The 26,442-nt window shown below is 34.8% G+C and overlaps 1 protein-coding gene across 5 annotated transcripts; it reads right to left on the minus strand.

The window, feature by feature from the left end:
- Positions 1 to 5,674: 5,674 nt before the first annotated feature.
- LOC111633435 lies at positions 5,675 to 25,929 on the minus strand. 5 transcript variants are annotated; one of them, XM_023378002.1, is made up of 10 exons: positions 25,835 to 25,929; positions 17,230 to 17,362; positions 8,887 to 9,044; positions 8,405 to 8,477; positions 8,074 to 8,232; positions 7,620 to 7,818; positions 7,353 to 7,543; positions 6,395 to 6,473; positions 6,135 to 6,269; positions 5,675 to 6,049 (listed from the first exon to the last, which is right to left on the minus strand). In XM_023378002.1, the coding sequence occupies exons 1-10, from the start codon at positions 25,912 to 25,914 to the stop codon at positions 5,937 to 5,939; spliced, it is 1,320 nt and encodes a 439-aa protein (XP_023233770.1). In that variant the 5' UTR covers positions 25,915 to 25,929; the 3' UTR covers positions 5,675 to 5,936. The 5 variants fall into 5 exon arrangements, with proteins under 5 accessions (XP_023233770.1, XP_023233769.1, XP_023233773.1 ...); XM_023378001.1 differs by having other exon boundaries at positions 5,676 to 6,052; XM_023378005.1 differs by lacking the exon at positions 25,835 to 25,929 and adding an exon at positions 21,455 to 21,475 and having other exon boundaries at positions 5,678 to 6,052.
- Between the last annotated feature and the right edge of the window lie 513 nt (positions 25,930 to 26,442).

Raw genomic sequence — 26,442 nt, forward strand, 5'->3', positions numbered from 1 at the left:
AAAATTAAACGAAACAAATCCCCATTTCTGTATATTTACAGAACTTCGTTTTTTGAATAAATATTACTTAAGAGTTATATACGTAATTAATGTTATTAAAATAATAACAGAAGGAACATCCGGATATATATAAATAGAAATCTCTATATTATGGTTATATTATACGACACCGTTATGGTTCACGTAGAAACTATTTGGGTCGTTTTCGCTTCAATAATCTATATTGTAGATTTATTTTTCGGTCCTATGTTTACAAATTTGTTGTAATATTTATATTTACAAAGACGATATTCTTCCAAATTTGCAAATTTCTTCGTCGAAATGACTCATTTGGTTTACCTTTCCGGTTCGAAATCCTATTTTAAAGTGCGTTGGTGGAGTGTTTCGCCCGTGTTATCACTGAATTGGATTTGTATCCTGTTTCGCCCCTTATCTGTCGGCAGTTGTAAAGTTTTAAACTCATTATCTTTTCATTCTATCTAGTGCCGAAAGTACAGATGGAGAGAGAGAGATCCTAAACGAGATTCGAACCCCAATCTGCATAATAATCCAAATTAAAATATCATCACTTATCTCGAATTGCCAGCTTTTTTTCGTAGTTCTTTACATTGAAATTATTTCGCAAAAAGTTAACATTATCATCCCCTAGACAAATTTCTGATGTGTCAAGATAAACACTCCGCTACCAGCTGGCTGAAACGAGATTTCGGTATAATGGAATCATGCTTAGCTCGATATTTAATGGCTTGATACTATATTTATAGAGTGGAAATTCACGAAAATATTTACAAATTACATAATTTAAATCATATTCCCTTCTTGTGTGTCCCCACCCGTTTACAGAAACGTGGAGTTTATCTCTTTAGAATGTCTTCGGGTCATTTTTTTACTTCTTAGAAGAAGGGTTTGTCCAGGTGCGGTTAACCGCCCCATTCATCCTTTCAGAATTTGAAATATCTTCTTCTTCAGAGGTCGTGACCCCGCGCTTTTAACATATATTCTGATTGAAAGACAGTTTGATTGATTCTACGCTGGCTATTATCAAGCGGACAAGAAAATTATAATCCTCCTTACCGCTTGTCACTGCTTCTTCTTAACGTTTACAATGAGACAGTTACATTTATAGAAAAGAAAGTGGTACTTTAGAGATTGACACGCGTCGTCTTCTTAAATGTAAGTACTCTACCCAGATATTATAAAGGAAACCCTTTTTACAAAATACACTACTACAATACATTAAAGGAATATAAAAAAAAAAAAACTTCCTTGTTACGGTAAGTAGTAGCAAATAAAACAATTATAAAGTCATGATTCACGTTTTGTGTCTTTGTTACTGAAATCCGGATATATTTCTCGTTATTTTTTTCAATTTCTGCTAATAAGAAATTGTTTAATCCTTTCTCTCAAACTCGACTCAAGGTTAGCACGTATCACGCGCTCCACCAGGGTCAAGGTTATGTTTGTACGTGTTAATGCCTGGAAAAAGAATTTCTACGTGTTAGATAGCATCTGAGTTACCCACTGAACTGTAACGTTATACATTTAATAAGTTAATAGTACAATATTTAAGCATGTTCAACTGAATGCCCTCAAAGGCCGTAGGGTATGAAGTAATTTGGATATATGGGACGACGGAATTATGTAACTTTTTGGGCTTTTTTTCCCAATACTTGTGTGTATAAAACATTTGCAATATCGTCACGTAACCAAGAGGTAAAGATGTTGACAATTTCGAGACTAAGATGGAGATATCACAGCGCCGCATAAAGCACTTTTAAAAGTTTTATTACATTTTCTACTTTATGCTCTTCGGTGTTAAAATGAGACAATCAACTGCTTTACAAGACAAACTTGTAAAGCAGTTTCTCATCGCCACGCGAAAGGTCACCTCCGAAGAATGCTGGCAAATTCAATTTATGTAAATGTTTCCCGTTGGAATATACGGGAGATTTAAAAGAAGAAAGGCTAAAGTTGTCGCCAGCATTTTATTTAAATGCGCAAAAAAAAAAAACAGATTTATAAATTTTATGCGAGATACAAGCTGTAAATTTAATTGATGTCATACGCGAACTCGCACATCGACAAACGTTTAGGTATATTTAGATTAATTCTGATTGATTGTCCGCGAGTGCTTAAGAAGTATTAAGTACATAATTTAAACCGGATGAAGTTGAATTTCGAAAGTTTCGAATGCTAAAATATTTAACTTGCCGTAACAAAGATTTATGTTACAAGACGAAGTTTAATTTATCATATCCTTGAATGTTTGTTTGAAAAGCAATTACGGCTTTCTCCATTTGCAATAAATAAACACATTTTTCCACATTGTGATTCTACCTTTTGTCCATTTACTGCTTTGTGTTCTATTCATAAAAGAGTCGTGTTTTAAAATTTAAGAAAGAAAAGTTACGAACGGAAGACTTTTACGATGATTTTCGACAGAAGATTTCTTTCCACACCAATACTTTCTTCCCTATAAATCTGTATCTTAATAACTAGTCAAATAGGTCAGTCATTATGAATTTAAAATTCTTTACATGCATTGAAGTTATAATAAAACATACCGTAGAATGAAAATGGTATTGAAATAGGTCTTGAAAAACTGTATGTAATCCCTAACACAACGGTACAAAGAAAAGCATCGGTTACAGCATACATTCTTCTATCGTTTTCATCTTGCAAGGTCTAATTATCCCGAATTTTTCTTTAATAATTAATAAATTAAGAAGTCTTCGCTTCAATTAGTATACAATTGTACCAGAATATACCGTGAGAAATTAGCAGTTCGAATACCAGAAAGTTAAGCATCGATTGTCTTAAGGGAATAAACTGACGAACTGGAACAATACACGAAGCACCATGTGCATTGTGCATGAGTGAATATTCAGTCTCAATAATTGTTCAAACGTAAATCGTACAGGAATAGCGTTACAGTTTATAGATCGTTAAAATGTTCAACAAGGCCCACCCAAAGAAGGCCTCTCTAAGTTATAGGATAGAAAGAGGGCCTACGTTTCTTAAGAGGAATACTTCATATTAATAAGAGAGATAATATTTTTATTTTACAAGGGAAAAGAAAATCGTTAAAATGTTCACCGCTTGAGCATAGTTTTACATTTTATTTTCTATTGAGGAAAATAATCAAAACACACGAACAGTCCCATCGAACAAGAATTTATGTAATGTATTGATTTTTTTTCTTTTCTACTTGGTATTGCACGAAAGTCTTGACTGTAGTTCGTGTTTTATGGTCGTGGAAAAATATAAAAAAAACCCAAAAAGTTGTAGATCGTAAAAAATATTGAATAATGTTCACGAATAGAGGAAGGATCCTGAATATATAACTACATCTCATTGAGGAGTAAGAGGATGTACAGTACATTAATGACTTTAATATACCTTCTTCCTTTAAGAATGGAGGAAAATATCGAGTATTTTTTTTTTGCGATATTTTTATATTAGTTGGATTTTACAGAGAGATTTTCTAAAACGGAACTCATTTTGTGCAATGATTTATTGATTTTTTTCTACAGTCGTATGCTACACGAAAATTTCAAACATTATCTTCTCTCTCTCCTTTTTTTTATAAGGGGAAAATACATGTTGAAAGCTTTACGAGCAGTTAATTCGACTGGAACCGAAGTTATTACTATGCTAAATTTTAAAAATTCTGTAGAATCGTTATAAAAATTAAATTATTATTTTATGCAGAATCGAAATTCTGAAAGAGATAAAGTACCATTTGAATTGTTCCACCCAATTTCATTTTTCTTTTTGTACAAAGGGCTAAGTATCCTCGGGGCACGGCAATTTTAAACAAATAGGTAAACTCGCTGTAACACAACGATAACAAATCGTCCCGAAACACGAAATGTGACGTAAAAAAATGCTATAATAACCCTCCTATCTTTTGTAAAAGGATAACACGGTATCTTGAACGCAATTAAAGAGAAGAGAAACACCATGCTCCAACTTATCTATATAGGCCAGTGGGGATATTACAGATCATCGCAATGCACAATAGAAAGTAACTATAGATAAAAGTGAAGCACGGGTTAAGCAAATTTTAAAAAAATGCCACGTCAGAAGTGATGAATAACCTGGATCCTCCCTTAGGGTGAACGAATTGAGTTGTGAATACACCAAGCGATCGAATGGTAGATACATCAGCGAAATGTGCAAAACAGGACCTTATGTTCTATCGAGTTTAATCTCCATAAAGTTATCTTGTCTTGTTATCGGTTTTTTTAGTTAGTTTCTTTGTTAAGAAATGAGAAGCACACGAATTTCCCTCCACCCCTATCGTTATGTTGTTATTAGATCTTTACTTAAAAGCTTTTTTGGCTATCAGCTCCAGTCGGATTCTAATGAAGTGAGAGTGTTTTTTCTTTTCTTTCTTTCTTTCTCTTTGCGAAACAATGTACCGTTAAACCGCTAGACTACGATTATGTGGGAAAGCTCGTGTGTAAAGGGGGTAATAATGGTATTTGCTTAAAGTATAAATGCGTTTCCTCGCCTGTAATGGTGGAAATATTTTCAACACTCGACTGTATCGAAACCGAAAAGGTGATGGAACTTTTGTACATCGCCCCTTTTAAACTCAATCAATCAATGAAGAGGTAGGTGGTACTCTACGTGGGATGAGAATGTCATTTTGGGATTAAAATATTCAAGTCAGATGTCTCATAGAGGCAAACGATCTTTAACCCATCCTTATCTAAAGAACTTCTGAAAGACGTTTGGCCATTGGCCAGTTTCGATAGAATTCAAATATTCACCCCTCCCCGAGAAATAATTTTGGTCCAGGTAGGCGGATTTCAAGGTTAACGAGTTTCGGGAGCTTCCAACTTGAAATTGAAGCAAAAGGGTTGAAAAACACGTGTCACGTTACCATTTCGTGACGATTGAGATACAGATTTTTTTAAAGTTTATTGCACGATATGCATTTATGCGCACACCCGAATTAATTTCATTTTATTAAATAAACCCCCCTTTAAACAATCTATTCTTCGAAATGAATAAACGCACCTGTGTCGTGCGTTAATATAAACGTTAGTAATTCGTGTTCCGCGTACACCTGACACTGCGCGTCACGAAAGCGAAGAAAGTATTATTCAGAATTTTCGAGAAGTACCACCTGATTAGAAATCTGTCCCAGATATATCCGGTCATCGTGATAAATAAGGACAGCGGTGAGATGTCACCTGCTGGGATGACTGATGACTTATGTAAGGTTGAACGAGGTAAACCGCATTGTTTGCCATGACATATGATGAATATTCATTGTTTTCCCTTTTAAAGTGGGTCGGAATTCGATAATTAAGGAAAGTAAAGTCGAAATTAATATGCTGGAACCGCTCGAAAGTAAAATTTTCGCTGTTTACGAAGCAAATAACAGCCTCGTAATATTCACACATCACTTGACCATGTGGAATTTTCTTTTTTATTATTATTTTCTCTATTTTTTGCTTGAAATTTATGAATTAACACGCTCTATTTGCAATAACAATTTTGTAAAATATTTTAAAAAGTTTAAGAAGTAAAAAAAAAGAAAACGAAATATTCTCGCAGTTGTTATTAATTAGTGCAATCATGAGTGAAAATTGCATCGTCTATTACTCTTACTATATATAAATTATAATTAAAAAAACAGTTATTTTTAACATGAAAATTTTATTCATTGTATTAGATAAATGTATACAACAAAAATATGTACATCGTGAATAAAAATAAACGTCGACATCTTCAGCTCTTCGGTTATTAACTTACAATGGGGGCTCTAAGGGGTTTGAGTTGGGGGCTTTGGTATAGTATAAATAGAATAGATCCATCACCAGAAGATGAAAATGTGAAAAAATGGGGGTAATCGAAGGCTGATTTTTATTGTCGTAGCCGGGTTCCAAGTCTCAAAATTCGTTTAGAGTTCCGTTTAGAGGTCATTCCCATTCACCCACGAATACTTCCCTTCTATGGTACATCTGCTGTTGCGGTGATGTTCTGAATCGTCCATAAATGCGACCATATTCGTCTTCTACAGGAAAATCGTGTTCTGCTAAAGAAAAAAAAAAACAAAAACATTCGATTAATCTTCATAACATTAAGTCCTTGGGCATCATAACGAATTATCAACCCACCATGAACATTATCATAAGGGTAGCGATCCTGATTCCTCAACATATTAAAGTAACTAGATGATCTTTTCATTGGCTCTTTATCCTTCTTGCCAAAATTGGGTACCCGGGCCTTCATCCCGCAGTAGTAAGGGTCGTCTAGGAAGAGAATTTTTTATTTTATCAATTAATTCGACCATACAAAGCAAAGAATTGGGCAGGTGAATCTTAATATTATGTCAAGGTAATCGAGTTATGATAGGCAGCTGCTTCTGTTTACTTACCATAACCACGAACCTTTTTTCTGGACGACTGAACGGATGGAAATTTCGAATTTTCGTTTTTGTCATCTTCATAGTCAGGCTGTCAAGAATAAAATTTATTGAATTGAATATAATATATACGTGTTGCAATATTAATTTATAATGTAATTTTGCTTGCTTCATCATTTCACCCACTAAAAAAACTAGTTTTTTGTTTTTTTAATTTATAAAAAATTCTACTATTAGAATTTTTAAATAAATATTCAAAAGAGAACATGTATCAGAGATTAAGTCATCTTTATTTTAATAAATTATTTAAAATTTCAGCAATTTTTGAAGAATTTTCCCTACCTGTCCGTTAGATTTTTGAATGTAACCCGATATAAAATGATACTGCTGCTAAACAAAACTGTTACTTGCAATTTAAAATAATACCCTTAGATGTTTCTTTAGATTACGTGGCTATTTATTTTCAATGTTTAAAGAACGAAAGAAATTTACTATTGAGATAGCAAACGACATTAAGTTAGATTAAAAAGAAACGAGGTTAGTACTAGAATTAAGCTTTTCTAATCAGAAATAAGCATACAATCAAGGAAACAAAAAATGCACAAGCCAAATGATTTCAGTTGAATTCTGTAAATGCAAAAGAACCCGCCAGAGATGCGTATCTGTAGCTATTTAGTTCCAGCACCATTGCAACGAATGGAAACACCCAACTAAAGTTCCACAATCGACACACCTACAAACATCGCCAGAGTAAGAAAGCAAACACTTGTCCATAGCTATCAAAGAAGTAGGCCAACCCCTCCCAAAGAAACTTTTCGGTATTTTGTAACAACATCGACAACCTATTGTGTTATTCAAGTTCAAAAGGTATCCGATACCCTAATTGCACCTCTAACCTATTTATTAATTGTTAGAATTCCATTATAGCTATGTTTACAGTTGTAAATTAATTGCCGAGAAAGTTGTTTACCATGGGAACTGGAATGCGTTCGGAATCTCTAGGTGGTAATTTCGGTGGTTTAGAATCTCTGAACCCATTATATATTCTAGACGAAGAGGAATTAGTCGAAGTTGGCAAACTGTATGGGTCTTCTTCGGGATCTGGCATACGCGGTCTTTCGAATATACTAATTAAATTAGGTGCACTTTGTCTCTTCGCAACTGTTTAAAAAAAGGAAAACCAATTAGATTTCGTATGTAAATCACGTGTTTATTTTTAAATTACGCGTTCACTTACTGGGCGGTAATTTCGATTTGAGCATTTCCAGCGCTACTATATTAATAATCATTATCCAGCAGCAACAATCTAGTGTTTCTGCCGCATCTTTAACGAAGCTTATAGCACTTATACATTGACTTTCTAGCTTTCTTCTATCGGGATATGCTCTTCTTAATTCTCTTCCTACGTTATGTTGAAATTTTTTCATATCGAATAACTGTAAAAGAAGAAGAAAAAAAGAAAGATATTTGAAAAATTTTAATGCGTTTAAATCATTTAAAATTTAGGGCATAAGTTAAAAACTCTCTCATCAGATGTTCCACTTGAAAACGTTTTCTGTGCGTGACCTAATGGTGCGAGGTGCAAAATTATTTCACACAACAACGACAATATCGGTCAGCAGTTTATATAAGAAAAACGCGCATTTAAGTTTTCCTCTTATTAAAAAAAAGGATAATAAGTCCCAACTTACTTTAACAGGTTTTTCTAATTCTAGTTGGCCGTTCATTTTAATGATTTCTGACGCGATGCTGTTATCTTCAGAACTGGAAACTTCTTTAACGAATACGTTGGTTTTGCTTATTCTCTTAACCAAAATGTTGCCAGCATCATCCATTTTAATTTTAACACCCTGTTGAAAAACGTAGAGCAATCAGTATTATTATATATAGGTTCTTCCGGCAGACGTAATGGTTAAGAAGAGATAGCCATCATCACGTCTTTCGACTACTGTAGTTCACCCGACAGCAATTATTAACTACTTTCTCTATTGTTAAGGGTGAACAAGTAGGGAAAACACTTACGTGGCCTATATGTTTCTTTACTTCTTCAGTTTTAGAGTCTCTGAGTGGATTAGCAAAACCGTTCAGACCGATCCTGAAATTGTTATTAAATGATTAGATTTGTGATCACGTGATGGAAATCTGATTTTTGAGGTTTGACAGGTTATCTTTATGATTTATTTTACACACTTTATCTGAAATAACTCTGAATATTTTTTGGGTTTGTGTGTATCTGGCCTCACGGTATCTGAAACGTGAAGTTGATACTGAAAGAAATCTGTTCGTGATATCCGGATACCACGAGACTTGCATCTAATTAAATTCAATTTTAACAAAATTCTGTAGCTTCCTAAAACATATAACAAAAACTGAATACATGAAAAAATGTATTAATTTTAAGATGAAACCACTCGAATTTCATGTTCAACATTAAAATATCTGATGGAAACGTACCTCAAAAATCAGATTAAAAAAAATTCGAATTCTTAAACACGTTTACAAACCTGAAACCATCGAAACCATCATCTGAACCATTTACGGTAAGTACAGGAGCCCTCGCATACGCTTTAGCAATTCTTCTATTTCTTTCCATACAAATAATTTTGGCCCATATTTCGTCATCGATTTGGTCCCATTTGTTTAATACTTCCTGTATATGATCCTGTAAATTGAGCATAAATTAATTAATTCGTGTATTGTCTACATAACGAAATGCGAACAAATAGGTCTTTAAGCTTAAAAAATGGCTACGTTGTTACTTATTGTTTTCTTGTAAAATACCTCGTAAGTCGTGCATTGTAAATAATAGTTCAGAAATATATTCTCAAGGGAGAAAGAGTGAGTGAGACTAATGATAAAAAGAGAAAGGGGTCTCCTCCCAACGACCTCTTACCCCCTTAAAACATGAATCTTTGTTCTCCGGGTGCATGATCTCATCTAGAAGGTTGGGTAACTTTAGAAGTGGAGCATACTTAAATAGTTTAGTGTTTCCACTCACTTGATGGCTAATCAATTGAGGGACATTTTACTAGGACAATTAAGGCACGGGTTATTGTCAGAATCAACATAAACAATAGCGCCTATTGGATTATTGAAGGGAGGTTACAGCTTTTAACAATGGGTTGACACAAATTTTTTTAAAACCTCTTAAAAGTAAATAATTCGCTTTTTACGCGCTCTTAGCGTTAATAAATCTGCAAAATGAAGTTGTAAAAAATTCCCCGCATTCTCTTTTATCTGATACTTTCGTTTCTTAACTAGTTATGTATAAATCCATTTAGAGATCCTGTCTTAAGAGTACGGGTTATATATAACCTTTTGGAGGACTTAAACTTGACGTGTCGAACTAGGGATAGTGGTGCAACGCCCGACTCCCCGGACGCTCATCTCAAGGCCAGACTGTCCTTCTGCAAGGAGGTCTGAGTAGACAGTTTTGCCAAACATTTCACGTATACGTCCATCTGACTCTCGATCTAACTTGTCAACCAGTTGTGTGACGACGAGCCACCCGCAACTTTCGATAATTTTTCGTTTGTCACCTATAATTCTCTCGACATTGCCTTTTTTTTCCACCGAAGTATTTAGGATAAGGACGAGCGTGACAACCGCACCCGTACGGGATTTCCTAGCTGAAAAATCCGTTGTGGGGTGTTCTTCACTGCACTACCCATTAACAGTTATTCGAAAAATTCGTTAGTGCCGCCATCTCTTGTTATAGTTTCGAATTAATTTACATTCTTCCGCGTGTTACAAAAATGTAATACGCCCTTTTCCCCCCATAATGAATTCATAAGAAATTAACATCTCGGAGGGTCGTTCGACTCGCTTTCCTATGCGACATACCCACCTTCCATTGAGAAAAATAAATAAATATAAAATGAATAAATGAGCGTGTTATTATATTCTATAAAGTTTAAACAATTGGTTGCTTCTAAAACGTTTTTGTTTTGTTTTTTCTTCCATACCGACAATGCCAGACACAGGTAGAGTGCCATTTAGGTCGATCTATATGGAACTGTGACATACTTGGCTCTATCTTTTCCCTTCGTTGCGTATTTGGTGAAAACACGTAAATTTCACTTCCATACAAATAAGATTTTTATGGCATTTTATCTAAAAAATTTCGTGTATTCACCTACTCAAACAATCGCAAGAGTTAAAAAAAAATCTTTCACGAAATCAGATAGAATCCTTATTGTAGATTCTTATTGTTGTCTACAATCGTGGATTAGAAAAGTGTTAATGTGGAGTTATACAATAAACTAACTTTGTGGATGCACCCGGGCATGACACCCAAAGAAATGCCCTCCTGTGGGGTATCAATAATGCTATCTGTTTTTCTATTCGAATGTTGGGAGATACCTATCTTAATTGTTTTCACTTTTAATTGTACATCTTCCGGATTGACCTTCAGGGTCTAGGGCTGTGAGCTTTCCCTTGACCTCATTCTTTGGATAGTCTCAAGTTTTTTTCGATGACAATCGTAACAAGTTTCGTTGGACCGCATTCCTCGTGGTCAGGGATGATGTCGCCCATATTAAAATCTTTTAATTGGACGTGTATCTATAGGGGTGTTTACATTGGTGTCCTTTTGTTGGAATTCATTTACATCACGACTAATTTCAATTTGAAACCGTCTTTGTTAAGCCTCAAGGTTTTAAGGAAGATTCTCTTCATGGGTGGAGGGAAATAAACAATCTTAGTATCAGGTGAATTTCTCTGAATATGGATTTCTTGTCGAGGTTAGAAACTCATTGGTAAAAAATGCGTCTGGAAAGGTGAATGTACTCCACTTTTGGCAATGGCAAAATTGCTAGTGAAAGTGAACAATATATATGCTGAATGTCAACCTCCAGATGCGCCTACAAGTATATATGTTTCTAACCAATTTCCTAGTAAGGATTGGTGACAGTGGGTGTTAGACCAACGACCGATCATAGGCGACATCCTACTCGTAAAACACATTAAACCCGGTATAATGAACCGATAACGTATCTTCCTCTTTACAATTTCCACTTCACTTTCACAATTGAAAGTGCGAGCAATTATTCAAGGATGTCCTTTTAATTCCAGAAATCATTAAATGCCAGAATCTCGGAGATTGTTGGAAGACCTTGAGATCACAAACCATATAACGGTATTTACCGACTACTATAGTTTTAACACAGCTTATAAAGGGTGGAGTTTGCCTAGACCTTCTACAAGATAATGGGTAAAGGGACGCGAAAAAGCGGAAATTAGTGACAATGCATCGACATTCGTGGATGACGTAAGAATATGATGGAGATAAGGGTCGAAATATCAACAATCGAGCTCATCATGCAACGGATGTCAGCAAGGTCTTTCAGTCTAGAGAGTTTCCTTTGAAACTATTGCGATTAAGATTACAAAACTGTTATTTATATAATAAAGAGACTGTTAACATCTCTGATAATTGTTCTCGGTAAGCTTGGTTCTTTCTATGGGATCCACTTCTGCCTCAAAGTGCAAAAACGGACTTTCATTGAACACCGAAACTAGTTACACAGCTTCTCCTTGGAAATATAATTGTATAAATCATAAAAAAAACCGGAAGAAACCAGCTTAGACCTCTTAATCTTTTTATCTAACCTCTGACCAGATCGAGTCAGCTTGTCAAGTCGGTTGGAATATGTTTTGGAATGTTGTTTTCATCAAGGCTGAGTAGCGGTACTTTCTTTAAATCTGCAAAACACAGGGTTGCAAGTACTTTCGACGATGACTCAAAGATGATGAGAAAACATTTAATGTTGTGTTTATGAAATATTATAGGAAAGCATCCGATAAAATTTATTACTTTCCTTAATCAATTCCACTTTATGTTTAAACTTTTTTCTTTCACTTTCCTTTCTTTTCTAGGTCTTAAAATTCTCAAGAAACCAGTCAGCAATAAACAAGAGATGAGGGGTATCAGGAAATGGTTTAGTGAGCATTAATGAGTGAAAATTATTTAGAAACCGTTTAACAAATGGAAAAAGGGAAATGATAATGGAATGAGATGTAGTGATTCTCCTTGATAGTTGTACAGCACATTAACAATGTAAAATGAGGAATAAATAGCTTAAAACTTATAAAAAAGGAGGAGGAAATGGTGCAAACTTCAATGGCCTAGTTAAGAATATTGGATCTGTAAATGCTGGGAGGTGGCACTGAAGGAACTTGGCTATTCAAAAAAATCTAAAAAGGAAACGTCACTGTTTCTAACTGTCACAACAATATACCAGTCAAACAAGAAAAACTGTATCGAGAAAACTGGAAATGCTACATTAGACAATTTAGAAGCTTGGAACGGACTTTTACTACCTTGAGAAATAATAATTCCGGATTTATAAATGAATAAACCTGTTTTTATTCTAGAATAAAAATTAATATAACTATTTTTTTAAAATATAAATAAAACCATACTTTGCTAAATTTTATATTTATGGTCGAACAGGTTTTAGTAAGAAGTATATCGATTTCGCTGTATAACGGAACTTTTAACACATTAAGATATAAGGAACTGATATCAATCAATCGTAGGAAAAAAAAGAAACAAGTCATTTCGCGAAAGAAGTGATAATGACAGTTATAATAACTAGTTGTGAATGTGGTTCGTTGACTCTTGGGTTTCTTCAGACTTAGGACAATGACACATGGAGAGCATCTCCTAAGGAAAATATAGCAGGAGAGTTTTCAACATAGTCGAAACCTCTGCGTGTAGTTTTCAGATATGTGGGTCAGAGGATTTATTACGTGACCCCTGACACGCTCGCAGTGGTTAGACCATATCACGACTTGGAAAATGAGTGGGCGACGATGCCTCTCACCTTGACCATATCATTGTCGTGCTCTCGTCTCTCCCTCCCGATATCGTTTGTAAACCCGGAAATTGGATAAGAATCAACCTTCCAAAAAAATTAGAATTTCTCCACATTTTAAGTATAGAAGATTAGCATCGGTTGGAGTGAAGACGGAGGGGATGAGGCGCATGGCAGGTGGGCGAGAGTGACTCGGTGACGTCAGTATCACCTGTGGCAAAGAGACAAGTGACGCCAACCGAAAGTTTTCGGGATACCAATAAGCAGGGCCTATATATCGAGGCCAGGCAATGTGCCAAAACTTGTCGCCTCCATCTAGGTCATAGGACCGGTTGTTTTGGCCTCGTTTTCGATGGTGAGCACCGGGGGGAAGAATTATTGTTGGAATATTTTTATGGTTCTTGACGTTTTTTGATTTTTCAGCGGAAATTCTTGAATAAACAATGAGAAATCTTACATAATGTTCACTTTTTCTTTATTATGAGACCATTGTGAATGCTTGACGCGATGACTTCTTCTCCTTTTGTTTTCGTATCCCCCCTTTACAACCGGTGCTCTGATATGGAAAGATATCGCAGGTAATTTAATTATTAAATGGGGATAATCTGTTAGCTAACTCATCTCGAAACAGGTTGATGTAGCGCTTTGATCTGGAGACATCTGCAGGGTAACGGGCACCAGGTGGTCGCACTTAACGGTTTTTCCGGACGAAAATAGAAGGAACAAAGTCAACAAAGGTAGAGGATATTGTCGAAAGATGTCAAAGGGCAACAATGAAAGAGAATTTGAAAAATTGGGTTGTCTGAATGTCTCGAGCCACGCTTGACCAGAGACATTAATCACTGATACTGTCCTAAAAGGTATTCGGTCCGAGTAGTTTTTCAATGAATCAATGACAAATGGACGAAAATGAAAACCATTTCAATCTTTAAAGAGCTTTGTTATGTAAAAGATAAAATTTAATTAGGTTAAAGTAGATCATTAGTTGAATGGCGACTTCACATTCAGGAAATGGAATTCAATTATTCACAACTTAGACATTAAAATTTATCCTAAATAAACATAATTAACGTGTAATGAGGAACTTTTAAGTAAATTATATAAAATATTTATATCATTATGCCGTAATTTTATGTAATAGTTCGGTCGAATATGATTTCGAATAAGGAAGAAAAGCGAGTCACGTGGCACTCATTCTCCATTTAGTGGAATCGAATGAGGAAGATAAATTTTTAACATTGCTATAAATTTTACGATCGCATTTAATTCTTTCAAATGGGTAAAAAAAATAGTTAAAAAGTGAACAAATTTTGCAACTTTTACCATAAAAATTATTTTCAATCTTCAAAAACAAAAATTTTTACGATCGTTTAACGTTTATATTCCATCGCAAATTTTAATAATAAACGATGGAAAGTCAAAAGCTACCCCTTAACCATTCTTTTATTGAACATCCAGGAAACGAAAAGAGTCGAGATTGAAGCGTTTTGAATTAAAAATAAGGAAAATAAGCAGAATAAGACGCACGTACAGTAGGAAGTATTCAGCTTTTGACACCAATCTGACAGAAAATAAGGATAAAAAATATATATATTTAAAAAAATTCAACTGCCTCCCTAGTAGTTCAACCGCATTCTTTTTTAATACGTGCAACTACTTTGCCAATCTGATTTCTACACATTTTCGTGTAAAGCGAAAGTGGGTGACCCGTAGATATCCACACCCCGATACAGAAAATTGAGAGCCATTAGAGAAAGTCAAGATGTCCCCGGGCCAAAATTCTGGTTTAAATGTCTTTTCTTTCTCTTTATCTGAAGAATTGGACCCGTTAAGAAGGGCCATTTTAAACGCCATGTTTTTTTTCTTCTCGAGATATTTCCAGTTGTAGACATCCAAAAACTCCTACTCTACTTCGCTGCATTATTTATTTTTATTAGAAGAAATAATTTTAGATCATGCGTAACGGGTCTCAATGATAGGATCAGGTGTCGGATCGGCAGGTGCAAGAAAAATAAATCAAGAAAAAAACAATTATTGTAAAAAGCCGTAACAGCTTTCGCACTTCCTACTTAAATATAGAATCGAACGAGGTTATTTCCTAGGTGACACAAAGGTGTTTTTGCAATTATCTAGTAGATCCAAACAAGAAAACTCCACTTAAAATAATACTTCCTGACCAAATTTAGTCCAATGCGACAATTACAATAGAATCCGAGAAGTTCTGCAGTTTTTTATCAGATATATTACTCACAGTGAACTCTTTGTTAAGAATAATGTACAGTAAATTAAACATAAAAATGATGGTATACAGTATCTTGAAATGAATGGTTCTATAAATATGTAAAAATGTCGTATATCCTCCTGTAAAAAAATATATATATTCCGGGTTTGAAGAATTGTCTGCGGGGTATATCTTAATGTTCGAGCATTTATTCATTTTATTTTATTTTTTCTTGTAAGCAAATTATAATTTGTTCATTCAATCAGAACGATATTGATAAAAAGATGGATTATTCGTCAAAAACAGGTCATATATAGACGAATTTTAACTGAACCGATTAAAAACAAATGTGAGGTTAATCTTGGTGACTGACTGCCCTATTAATGATTCTAGTTCATTCTCTGCTCTTCATTTTTACCAAACTTGAAGCATTCACCCACACCTCTTAGACTTAGAAACGATGGCAACAACAGCGAATCCATACCCAAGTGAGAAAGCAAATTTCTATGCAGGAAGTTTTACAGGCAAGGACCTCATGCTGACCTCTAGCCATTTCTTCGGCGTGTCACTGACCCTTGACGCCATATTTGTCCCATTTTCTATCTCTGTCGGCCGAGACAAACAGCTATTATAGCTTTTAGATGCCCGAGGCTAGCGGTACCGTTCTTTATTGCGCATGTTCCAAACCAGTTTGTAGAGTCCGAGAGCGAGTATGAAATTATACATTAAAAAAATGTATATATATATAACTGTCTAATGTAATTGCAACTTCCGCAAATTAATCGCTCTTCATCTTCTATTGTTATCTATGATGTGTATCCATTATCCATTCATTGATCCTTCTGAAGCGATCGGCTCGGAGCCACCCTAAACATGATTACATTTAATAAATCTTTCACTCAAAACGTCATTTTAACGTTACTTAATCTGTACAGAGCTATAATTTTTGGTACTGTAAATAATTTATTACAATGCTGTTGACTGCAAAGATCTTACTCCCCGCTTTCTTGCGGTGTAGACGGTGAAGCGATCTTTCGATTGAAGTAAAGTGGAACGAGTTGCCGCCAGAGGCTTTAAATTTGACCTAGTAATAGCGGTCTAACTGGTACAACTCGTATTTCTGTTGTATTTAATGCTGATAATAGTTGGGAATGAAAATTATTGTAGGTTTCCCTCATTTGGTTGACAGCAAATTTAAGGCGAGTCCATGGTTTAAAATGCTAAGTGGGAGGTTCCAAACTGGATTATTTCAATTTGTTTCTAACTAGCACGCAAAAATACGTTGTAAAATAACACACCAGACATTAAAGCTAAGCAACAGTAAAGCAACAAGTTAATTAATTAATTAATTATAATTACAGAAACTCTATTATTGGAAAGTAATAAAATCGAGTTTAAACAAATTTTGTGGAAAATCCGATGAATGAAAACAGCTGTTGTCTGTTTTTGCCACTTAAATTGGCTGGGCGTGGGCAAGGTTTCACCCTCTGCTTCCATCCATCCACCTATATGACGTCAGCCTTGACTTTGGACATTTACGGATATTTTGTGTGGGGGGAAAAAGACGAGGAAGTTTGCTTGTAGGAAGAACGAATAGAAAATGAAGCAAAAAAACCCCACTACACTATTGTAATTATTAAACATATCGAATTAACTACTTATCAAAAGTAAGCGGACAATAGAGTTTAAAAACTCTCTACTTAAAAAATTGACGACCGAAACAATATTGAATGATCGTTCATCGAAAAACGAGTGTCATCGACTTTGTAACGAGGTCAAGATATCATTCAGATGTATATTACACTTACCCTGTACAATTTGTCTTTTTGCATCCATACGTCCTCATCATCTTCTATACCAAAATCGACGTTGAGTTCATCTCGAGATCTTGTCACTATTCTACGCCTACTGATCATCTCAGTGTTTGGATCTGGACCACAACTGAAGAAGAAAACATAATACGGTTACCGTTACGCGTTAAGATTAATGAAACGGCCGACGCGATGGACACATACAAATCGCTTATGGAGGCTCGTTCCCGTATTAACGACATAAAACAGATTAACGCCAAAACCACAAAACTTTTTACACAAAAATTAACCGCCGAACACACGGTTTAACCTCAGGCACGCGACGACTAAACACCGTCAAGTGACGCGTTACTACATTCAGAACACCGAAGAAGCGCTATTCAAACACAAGGCCGTCACGAAAATTATTCTTAAGAAAAATAAAAAATAAAATAAAAAAAATGGAGATAAAATTTTATAAAAGTGCACAATACAAATATTTTTACGTACCTAATGTTTAGTTATCCAGTCATTAATTGCAGTCCGCGCAATTGGGTATCCTCAACACTACACCTGAACGTTTCCAGTTCTGAACTGAACTGTTCGCTACAGGTAAAAGAGCGCACGTCACTGTGACGTCTCTCAAAGTAGGTTAGCTACGACCTATTAAATGAACACCGCGATTTTTGACGTTACGCGGATACCCGGATGGTGACGTCAGAGGAGAGAAAGTAACGCGGATATTTTTTTTCAAATAACAATAAACTTGCCTTACCCACGCACCTCACACCTCGACACGCCAAAAAAATTTCCTATTATATTTCGCAACCGTTTATCAATCTTAAGAACGCACTTCAACACACAAACAACTGAAACACTTGAGATATATTCATAAAAATCGCGCCATCTATTAGCAAATTAAAATAATGTTTATTAAGAAACCTGTATCATATCTTCGCTATAAAAGTATATTGCGTTTCGGTAGGATGAAAGTAGATTATCTGTGTTATAGAGTTACGATACTTTTTATTCGACGTTTAGCAATAAAGGAAGTGGACTTACTTTATGTAACGGGACCATAAACAGGCAAGTACGCTCAGGAGACCAAACGGACCACTGGGCAGTGTGTGTAAACGTTAAGTGAGGGATATCGCTACCCTTTCTCTTTGCCGTGTCCTAGTTGCGGGAAAGACTTGACATCCTTGACTCACTTCCTGACCATCATTGGACGATCGGTTTTGTTAAGTATCATCTCCACCCCTTTCCTCTCTTTTATTGAATTATGTAACAGGCACCCTTTATCTACCACCATTACCACCGATCGATCTCTCGTAACAATTGTATAACGGTTTCCACTTCTCAATTTCGGTGAAAGAGCAACGTCTATCTATTGAGTTTTATAGCCAATTCTTTGGAAAACAATAGAAGCGAATGCTCTCACACACCGACTTTGAGAAATCCCCCTCCCCCTACTAAAATTGAAGAGATGTCAATAAAAAATTAAGTAGGCTTGTAATTTTATGGCGTACAGTACATCACTTCAATTTTTACAAGATAAAGGGGATTCATAAACATTGCGGATTTTTTGGGGGAATCAGTTTTATTTTATTGCATTTTATTACGCCGCTACAGGAATTTGGTTGCGAAACTTCAACGAAAACGCGAATTTGAGTAAAAATCAACTAAACAAGAGGCGCATAAATACTTCAGAGCACTCAAAGAGTATTAACAATCGAATACATCAGAAGCACCCGATGAAAATGGCACTCATCAATCTTAGGAACACTCTAAAATAATATCATAAATTCAATTGCAACAGTTTTCGATTGAATATAAAATATGATCGATTGCGTCAGCCAACTTGCATCTGATTTCCTTTTTTTCCCCTTACATTTTTGCCATCTGCATTCCAGAATTCCTTCAATCTGTACAAGGTTGCGCGAGTTTCCGAATGATTATTCCACTTTTATAAAGGTGGATACAAGAAACCCAAACGACTAACACATTTAACAGAAAAATAAGTGAAATGGGCTAAAAGATCGCGGCCCAATTCCTTGATGATATTAAACCGAAAATATTTTTACTATCCCTAAAACGTGATAGCAAATTAGGACAAGTATCACACCCAATCTGGTAAATCCCGGTTGACGAAAAAAAATGCATCGTAAGCAAATCGGATTAAAGAAAACTTTAATAAATTTGGATAAATTGTCCTGGGGGATGGCAGCTGTCGATAAAAATGGAAAAGAGTTGGCAAGAGACGACAAAAATTGTTTTTCCCCCTTCTTAAACTCGTCGTCCTTGTCGACAATTTCCTCGTTTGAACCATATACAGTTATCATTAAGGATAACAGAATTATATCACATGATCGAACGTTAATTTATAATTGTCCAGCGTGTGAGGAGGAGAAGGTGAAGCCGTAGGAAGTAACTAGTCCACAGACTAACCTTGGCTCCGTATTTACTTCTCACGCCATTAAAATCATATTTTTTCTAATAGTCGACGATATGGGTCAGTGTTTACAATGGCAGAACGAAAAATATTCTCGAACTGGACTGCTTTTAATAACGAGCGGAATTCTGTTTTTCCTTATCCTTAATCTCAAAGTGAGGGGGACTTGAAACGCGTTCCCGAAACGTTACTTGTTTTTGGGGTAATTTCCCTCAACCGGAAACTGATTAAGAGCGGATCTAAATTTTATTATGGTAAAACGGAGTTGAAACTATGCGTATGTTACAGAATTGCTTTATTTCTGCGAACAATTCTTATGTGAAACGTCCATTTAGTATGTAAAAAAAAGGTGTCCTTGTCAGCCCCCGATTTGCTCGAACGATTCGGTTAAAACTGGATTTTGGACACTCTGACGTCACCGATTGACACTAATTATATATTACCGTATTACATCCGTTATTCCTATGCCAGTTCCCCTTTATAGAGCTATCACTTTTTTAAATCTCTCGTGGCGTGTAATCGAAAAATTAACATATAATTATCTTTTATAGCCGCAATCGAAGCTTTCCCCTATTGGTCGATTTCAAACGTACGCTCGACCAATTGCGGAATGCAGAGTTTAGATATTTTCCAACGAATTTTCGAAACGAGAGGCGCCATGTTGGAATTTGCTACCGAAACGCGCGGGCTGGCCGATTTTTCTCGGAATTATTTATCAATCGATAAAGGCATTCTTGGTTTTTTTTGTAAAAAAAGGCATAAACATTTCATAAAAAGAAATAAAAAAAATGCTGATTCACACCACGTTAGGCAAATTCCATTTACGGCGGCGAATGTCATCCAAACTGTGTCATGTTCGCTACACCCCGTCTGGACTTTTTAAATGGATTAACATCGGTCACGATGCTTTTTTGTTTAAATAAAGGCTAACATCCCATCATCTGTACTAATGACTCAATTTAGTGGGCTGGAAACAGGAGTTTACAATTCAAAAAAACCCCTTTTTTTAAACTCCTAGACTTATTGTCACGATGAGAAATTAATAAATATCGCCCTAGATTAAAGGGGATCTAGCTTTTTTGCAGATTACGATGACAATAAACATGTTATCTGATAAACAAGTATAATGGGAGGTGATATATCGAAACATATGCTAAATTAATTGATCTTCCGATGCGAATTATTAACTGAGAGACCTTGTGTTTGACCATAATTGTCGTGTGTAGATATCCTATAATTAAGTTTAGAAAGTTAGCTGTAATTTTTCCCCACAACTCTTCATAATTAATTTTTTTTTCTTCTTAGCAATTCAAAAAATGAACCTTGAACTTCAATTTTGAACTATTTTAATATGGAAATTTGCATATAAAGAGTTTTCTTTGTTTTAGAACTTGCGCGGTTCTAGAGCAAACTATTAATATTTTAATGTAATAGAATTATATAAATTATTAAAAATCTGACTCTTGCTTATTTTAAACGGTAAAAATTCTTAAATTTAATTAATTTCTAAATTTTATGGGTCATTTTGTAGTTTATTTGGATAAAAATTGCCTAAGATTAGATCCAAGTTTATGTCTAAGATGTAAATCAAACGTTAAATTTTCTAGAATTTTTTAGGAATTTTAGCAATTTATTTTCTTTTAAAAGTACTCTGCTGAAGAATATGTAATTATTTTAAGCAATAATTTACATATAAAAAATTACTATAAAATAAGTAGTAAGAACAAAATTAAAATACGATTTTTTTAAAAAATTCAAAGAATCTGTAGTAAGAAGAGCGAAAGTTCTTACCTGCACCACCTCCAGCTGTGTAGTTACCAGTTTAACAGAGAAACTTAAGTAGAAATTACCTCCACCTAAGTAAGGAAGTGCCCAACCTTTACTCCAGTTCAGATACCTCTTAAAGGTCATAGACCATATACTCAATGGTTATTTTAAGGAATTTTTTCGGATCCACCTAATGAAGAGATCAGTGTCCTTTGAAAGAGATCCTTTCTCTTAATTTTAACAAAAATAGGGTATTGCACCTCTTCCATACGCAAAAACAAAGAAAGGAGTATAGAATAAGCTGTACTTGGTGAAAAATCTAGAATTTCGTTCTATAATCGATAGGACCAGTAGTAAAGAGCGGTTACATTGATCAGTGTTTAGAAGAATTCAAAAGATCTGTAAGAGTTATTGATAATGCTCGGCATCTAGTTTTCGTAGAATTCATACATAGGCTACAACAAACTTTTGTTTCGTAGATTGAATTCTAGAAACTATTTCGTCAGACGAAAGATTTCGGCATTTAAAATGTACTTGCAGAATTATTATTATTTTATTTATTTATTTTTTCATACATTACTCTCATTGTTTTTTCGGTAGGAACGTTGATTAGGCGCAGTTCCTTTTCGTTATTTATGACGATGTTGCAATTTACGAATCACAATGGTCTTTTTTGGTTTCCCCCTATAAGAGGTTAAAAGTATATGACATTGCATGCCCTTAAAATTTATAATTTACATTTAACTTAGGATTTAAGGTGATTGGACAGATCAAGGCTAAATGAAAGCCGCAGCGACCTTTCGTGTTGCAATTTGAAGGGACCACCAACTACATATATGTGATTAGTTCAAATCTTACGCAAGATCAAACGGTCGTTCATTAATGTTTCGGCTTTTATTATAAAGAAAAATCGAATTGATGGTTACCTTTACCAGTATCTTTATAATTATATCATTGCTATGCTCGTTGCCTTGGGTTCCACATTACCATTTTAAGTATCCGAAGAAAGACACATCAGCAAAACTAGATTGATGCTCATTTCGCATGAATTTTGGCTTAATTGTTCCACATTTCTTCTAAGTTTAGTTGTATTTAATAAGTAGCAACCGAAATAGATAAGCTTCTATCGATAATTTCCATTAGACTAAACCATTTTCTCTATGTTTGAACTAGATTAATGCGCATTTTTATCTATTTTAAACAGAGAATATTTAATAAACAAATCTAAGCTTAATTAAAGTATAATATTATGATTAAAATAATGTAAATTTACTCAGATTTAAGAATTGTGATGATGCATATTTACTCTAGTGTAAGTACAATGTACAGTACGTGTACACAAATTTTTAGTTTTAAGTTAAAATAATCAGTACACAGACATTTTTTTAGAATTTTGGGTCAGGATACGCATTCATGTCGATTTTTCACTACAGTACACTACTAGTATGTTCGTAACTCTAGGGTCCTCTCGAGGCCTCAATTCAGTTAAGCCTCCCACTTTGTCGGTCTCTCCCCTCTATAACATATGTTAACCACTAATAACATAAAAGCGTGACTCGAATTTAGTGAGCGATAAAGAGGTACATAAAGGTGCCATATCTTAGACGCTTTTTATGACGTATTAGTTTGAACAGGTCATTTTTAATAAAGTACACAAACCGCTCCTTGTCTATTATCAACAAATTCGCTTTAACACTTCTTAAAGATAAGTAATTATTGTTTAGTTTAATGGGCATTCAATAAATCCGGACCTTTTTTATTTGTTACAGTATCCTTTTCATTTATTCCGCTAAATATTATTAAGAGGCAGGAAGGTGTGCTTAAACGCGTATTTAGTTTCAGGGACGCATCTTTTTAAGAAAACCTGTTCCATTCAAGGTTAGAGTATTGAATACTTGTTTGTATTTATAAAAGTGACAAAGTTTATAATCAGATTTGACCAATGTTTATTAATATTATTATTATTTTAAGTAGCAGCCCCCACGCAAAACCTGTCTCTTGTGAGGAAAAAATTCATGAAAATACATCCTGTAGGGCCTTACAACAAAAACAGTCGTACAATTAAAGATACGGCGCGATTAAGTTATCGTCTTTCATAATAAAATTCGTCTTAACTTTAATAAAACTCGGTTTATGGCCCGTTATCATCTCGTTTGTCACGACTGATTTATGCCGCTTAATACACAGAAAAATTGTTTTTTCTTGCCTCATTTTAAACCGTCTGCAGGTGAAGAGCAGGTGATTCTTTATAAAAATCAAGCGGAAGATTAATCAACCATGGAAGAAATTAATGAAGAAACCGTAATTCTCTCTAGCTTAATTTCTTTTTCATAAACTTAATTTACGCTCATTATATATACACCGAAACACACATGAAGGTAAATACGACAGGTGAAAGTAAGCTTACGTCATGTTTATTATTCCCACGTAAATTAAATGTGTATGTATACATACATCCATACTCTACAACAATATCCGTATCGGGTGATTAATATTCAAATCAGACATTATGTAGATTATAGAAGCATCACTGTTGGTTCTTTTTAATGAATAAGCCCTTCTGTGAGTGTAATTCGATTTTGGAGGCCGTACGAGATTTTAATGAGTTCCGTTTTAACGGAAGAAACAGCGGGAATTTTTGTAAGTAGATCATAAAACATACCAATTTTCGGCATTGGAAAATAGTAATTATCCGTTTTTGGGATAAAAAAAAAAGTAGATGATCTACAGCCAAAAGGTTAAATTTTTGAAACTTGTTCGATCGGTTCCAATTTTTTAAAGATCCGTGGAGATGATAATTGATATTTTTGACATCCTGACAAACTCGACGTCTTACATCCCAATTTTTAGTAACTCTAGCCCCTATATTTTTAAATAAATACAACTAGATTGTAGTAATTCCGAATGTTGCAACCCAACTTTCTAGATATATTTAATATTCAGGTTTTCTTGGTCCTAATTTAGTAGCCAGAACAATTTTAGTATCATCCCCCGACTTTCCACATTCCGATTTTTGTAAGACAGGATTGATTTTCTTTTTTTTAATTCTGATTTCTAGTAGCCAAAATATCCAGACACGCCCAATTTCAGGTGCCGAAAATTACTATTAACAAGCCATCGATGTGACACACCTTAAAATATCCAGGATTTTATTGATATTCTTAGAATTCTATAACCTGATTTTTCTTAGTATAACAATACATCTATGCTATAAAAATCCTATGTATCTGTCGAATTCAAATCTCTTTAAGGTAATAAAATATAAACAAGGTAAAAGATGCCCCACTTTAGTATCAATAGGTTCGAAAATTTATCATCCTCGAGTTAGAGTAGACGACATTGTCGTACCCTATATTCCCTACTCCAGTTTAGTGGAAGAATTATGATAAAACAATGAAATTTTGCCAGATAACACACTGTGTTTATTAAACGAGACTCGAAAGACACACACCCCGATTTTGATAAACGAGCCACGTAATAGAAAATAAGACACTTAAGACTTCTATGAGATCGAAATTAGTTCCTCTGTCTCTGATTACACACAAAAGGAGAGCAAACTCCACCCAAAATACGAGTCACGATGTTTTTGGGCGTCAAGGATTCTTGTTGAAACAATAGCACAAGAGAAATAAATCAGTAGCCGAAAATGTTCGAAAGTAAATGAAACATTCTTTCAAACAATCGCTTTCCCTTATTTACATTATATTTTTTTCTAATTGTTTGTATTGTTCCAACCACTTTTCTTTCGGTAACGAGATCTAATAGACGTCCATGCCGCCATCCAGTAACGAAAAACGCAACTAATCCGTCACAATCGGGAACGTATCCCCCCTTTTGTTCGTTGAAAAATTAATTCCAGTTACTCCACCCCTTTAAAGTGTTAATTTTATAAACACTAAATATAGTTAATTTCGAAAGTGGCAATTATATAACTTATTTATATATAATTGAGCAATCGATTATTGGCTAATGCCCTTTAACGAGGGCGTTAAACACCTACAAATCCGACGAATTTTTCTTTAAAAATAAAATAAATAAAATGAGTATCCAGAATGTTTTTCTGAACGAGATTTTTACTCCCGCATACTTCTCCATATTTGGCATTTTTTTTCGTAGGACGGACAGACAATAACTCAGACTCAACACTTAATTGTAAATAGGAGCTTCGGAAAGGGACCACAAGTTGAGATTTATTGCATTTCAGGTATATGCTCAGCGGGGTATTGTAGGGGTTCAATAGGCATAAAAGTAAACACAGAAAAGAAGAAAAAAAAAACGAAACGTTACGCAATGTTACCGCAGTAACAATAGACCGATGACTATCTCGCTATTAATTAGGCAGTTCTCATTATTAAACACGGCCCACTCGAGGAAAGTTTTACTGTAATTAAATTTCGTACTTACTCGCACGAATCAGCCATACAGTCGACTTTATGCAAAACAAATAGCATACGTAAGTGCTCGCTGCACTCGTTGGCAACCATTTGGTAAGGGGCGCCGAGAGCATACCCATCAATCACATTCGTAGTTTTAATGACTTGTGTGTCCATCATCATCATTCCGATATACGTAGCGCACCTCTCAAGACAATGGTCCTCCAAACTACTCGATAAAACAATGAATGAGGCTATCGCGACGTCGTTAGAGCGTTTAAGAGGTTAGCATCTATCAATTTTATCACAAGCTATAATAGACCAATATTATCTTTACAGAGCGATCAACCCAGTTCGATTTAATATACCCGACTTAATAAAAAAAAAATACATAATAGTAATAACTACATACAAACACAAATTACCGAGGTCAAGTATGTTTATTTTCCAGTTTTTATAACTTAATCGGCATGTATTTCTTTTTTTTAAACTCGTGTACGGATTATAAAACCTGACGTAATAAAACGTACAAACCGTCTCTAACACAATTTACACCGGAGACGGATTTAACCCCTGGACATTGCCAAAAATCCTTGACCTCAAAAAGACACATAGAAGCTGGCATTAAATGTCTGTACA

This window comes from Centruroides sculpturatus, unplaced genomic scaffold (assembly GCF_000671375.1).
Source record: "Centruroides sculpturatus isolate CEXI.00-Female unplaced genomic scaffold, Cexi_2.0 scaffold890, whole genome shotgun sequence".
NCBI lineage: Eukaryota > Metazoa > Arthropoda > Arachnida > Scorpiones > Buthidae > Centruroides > Centruroides sculpturatus.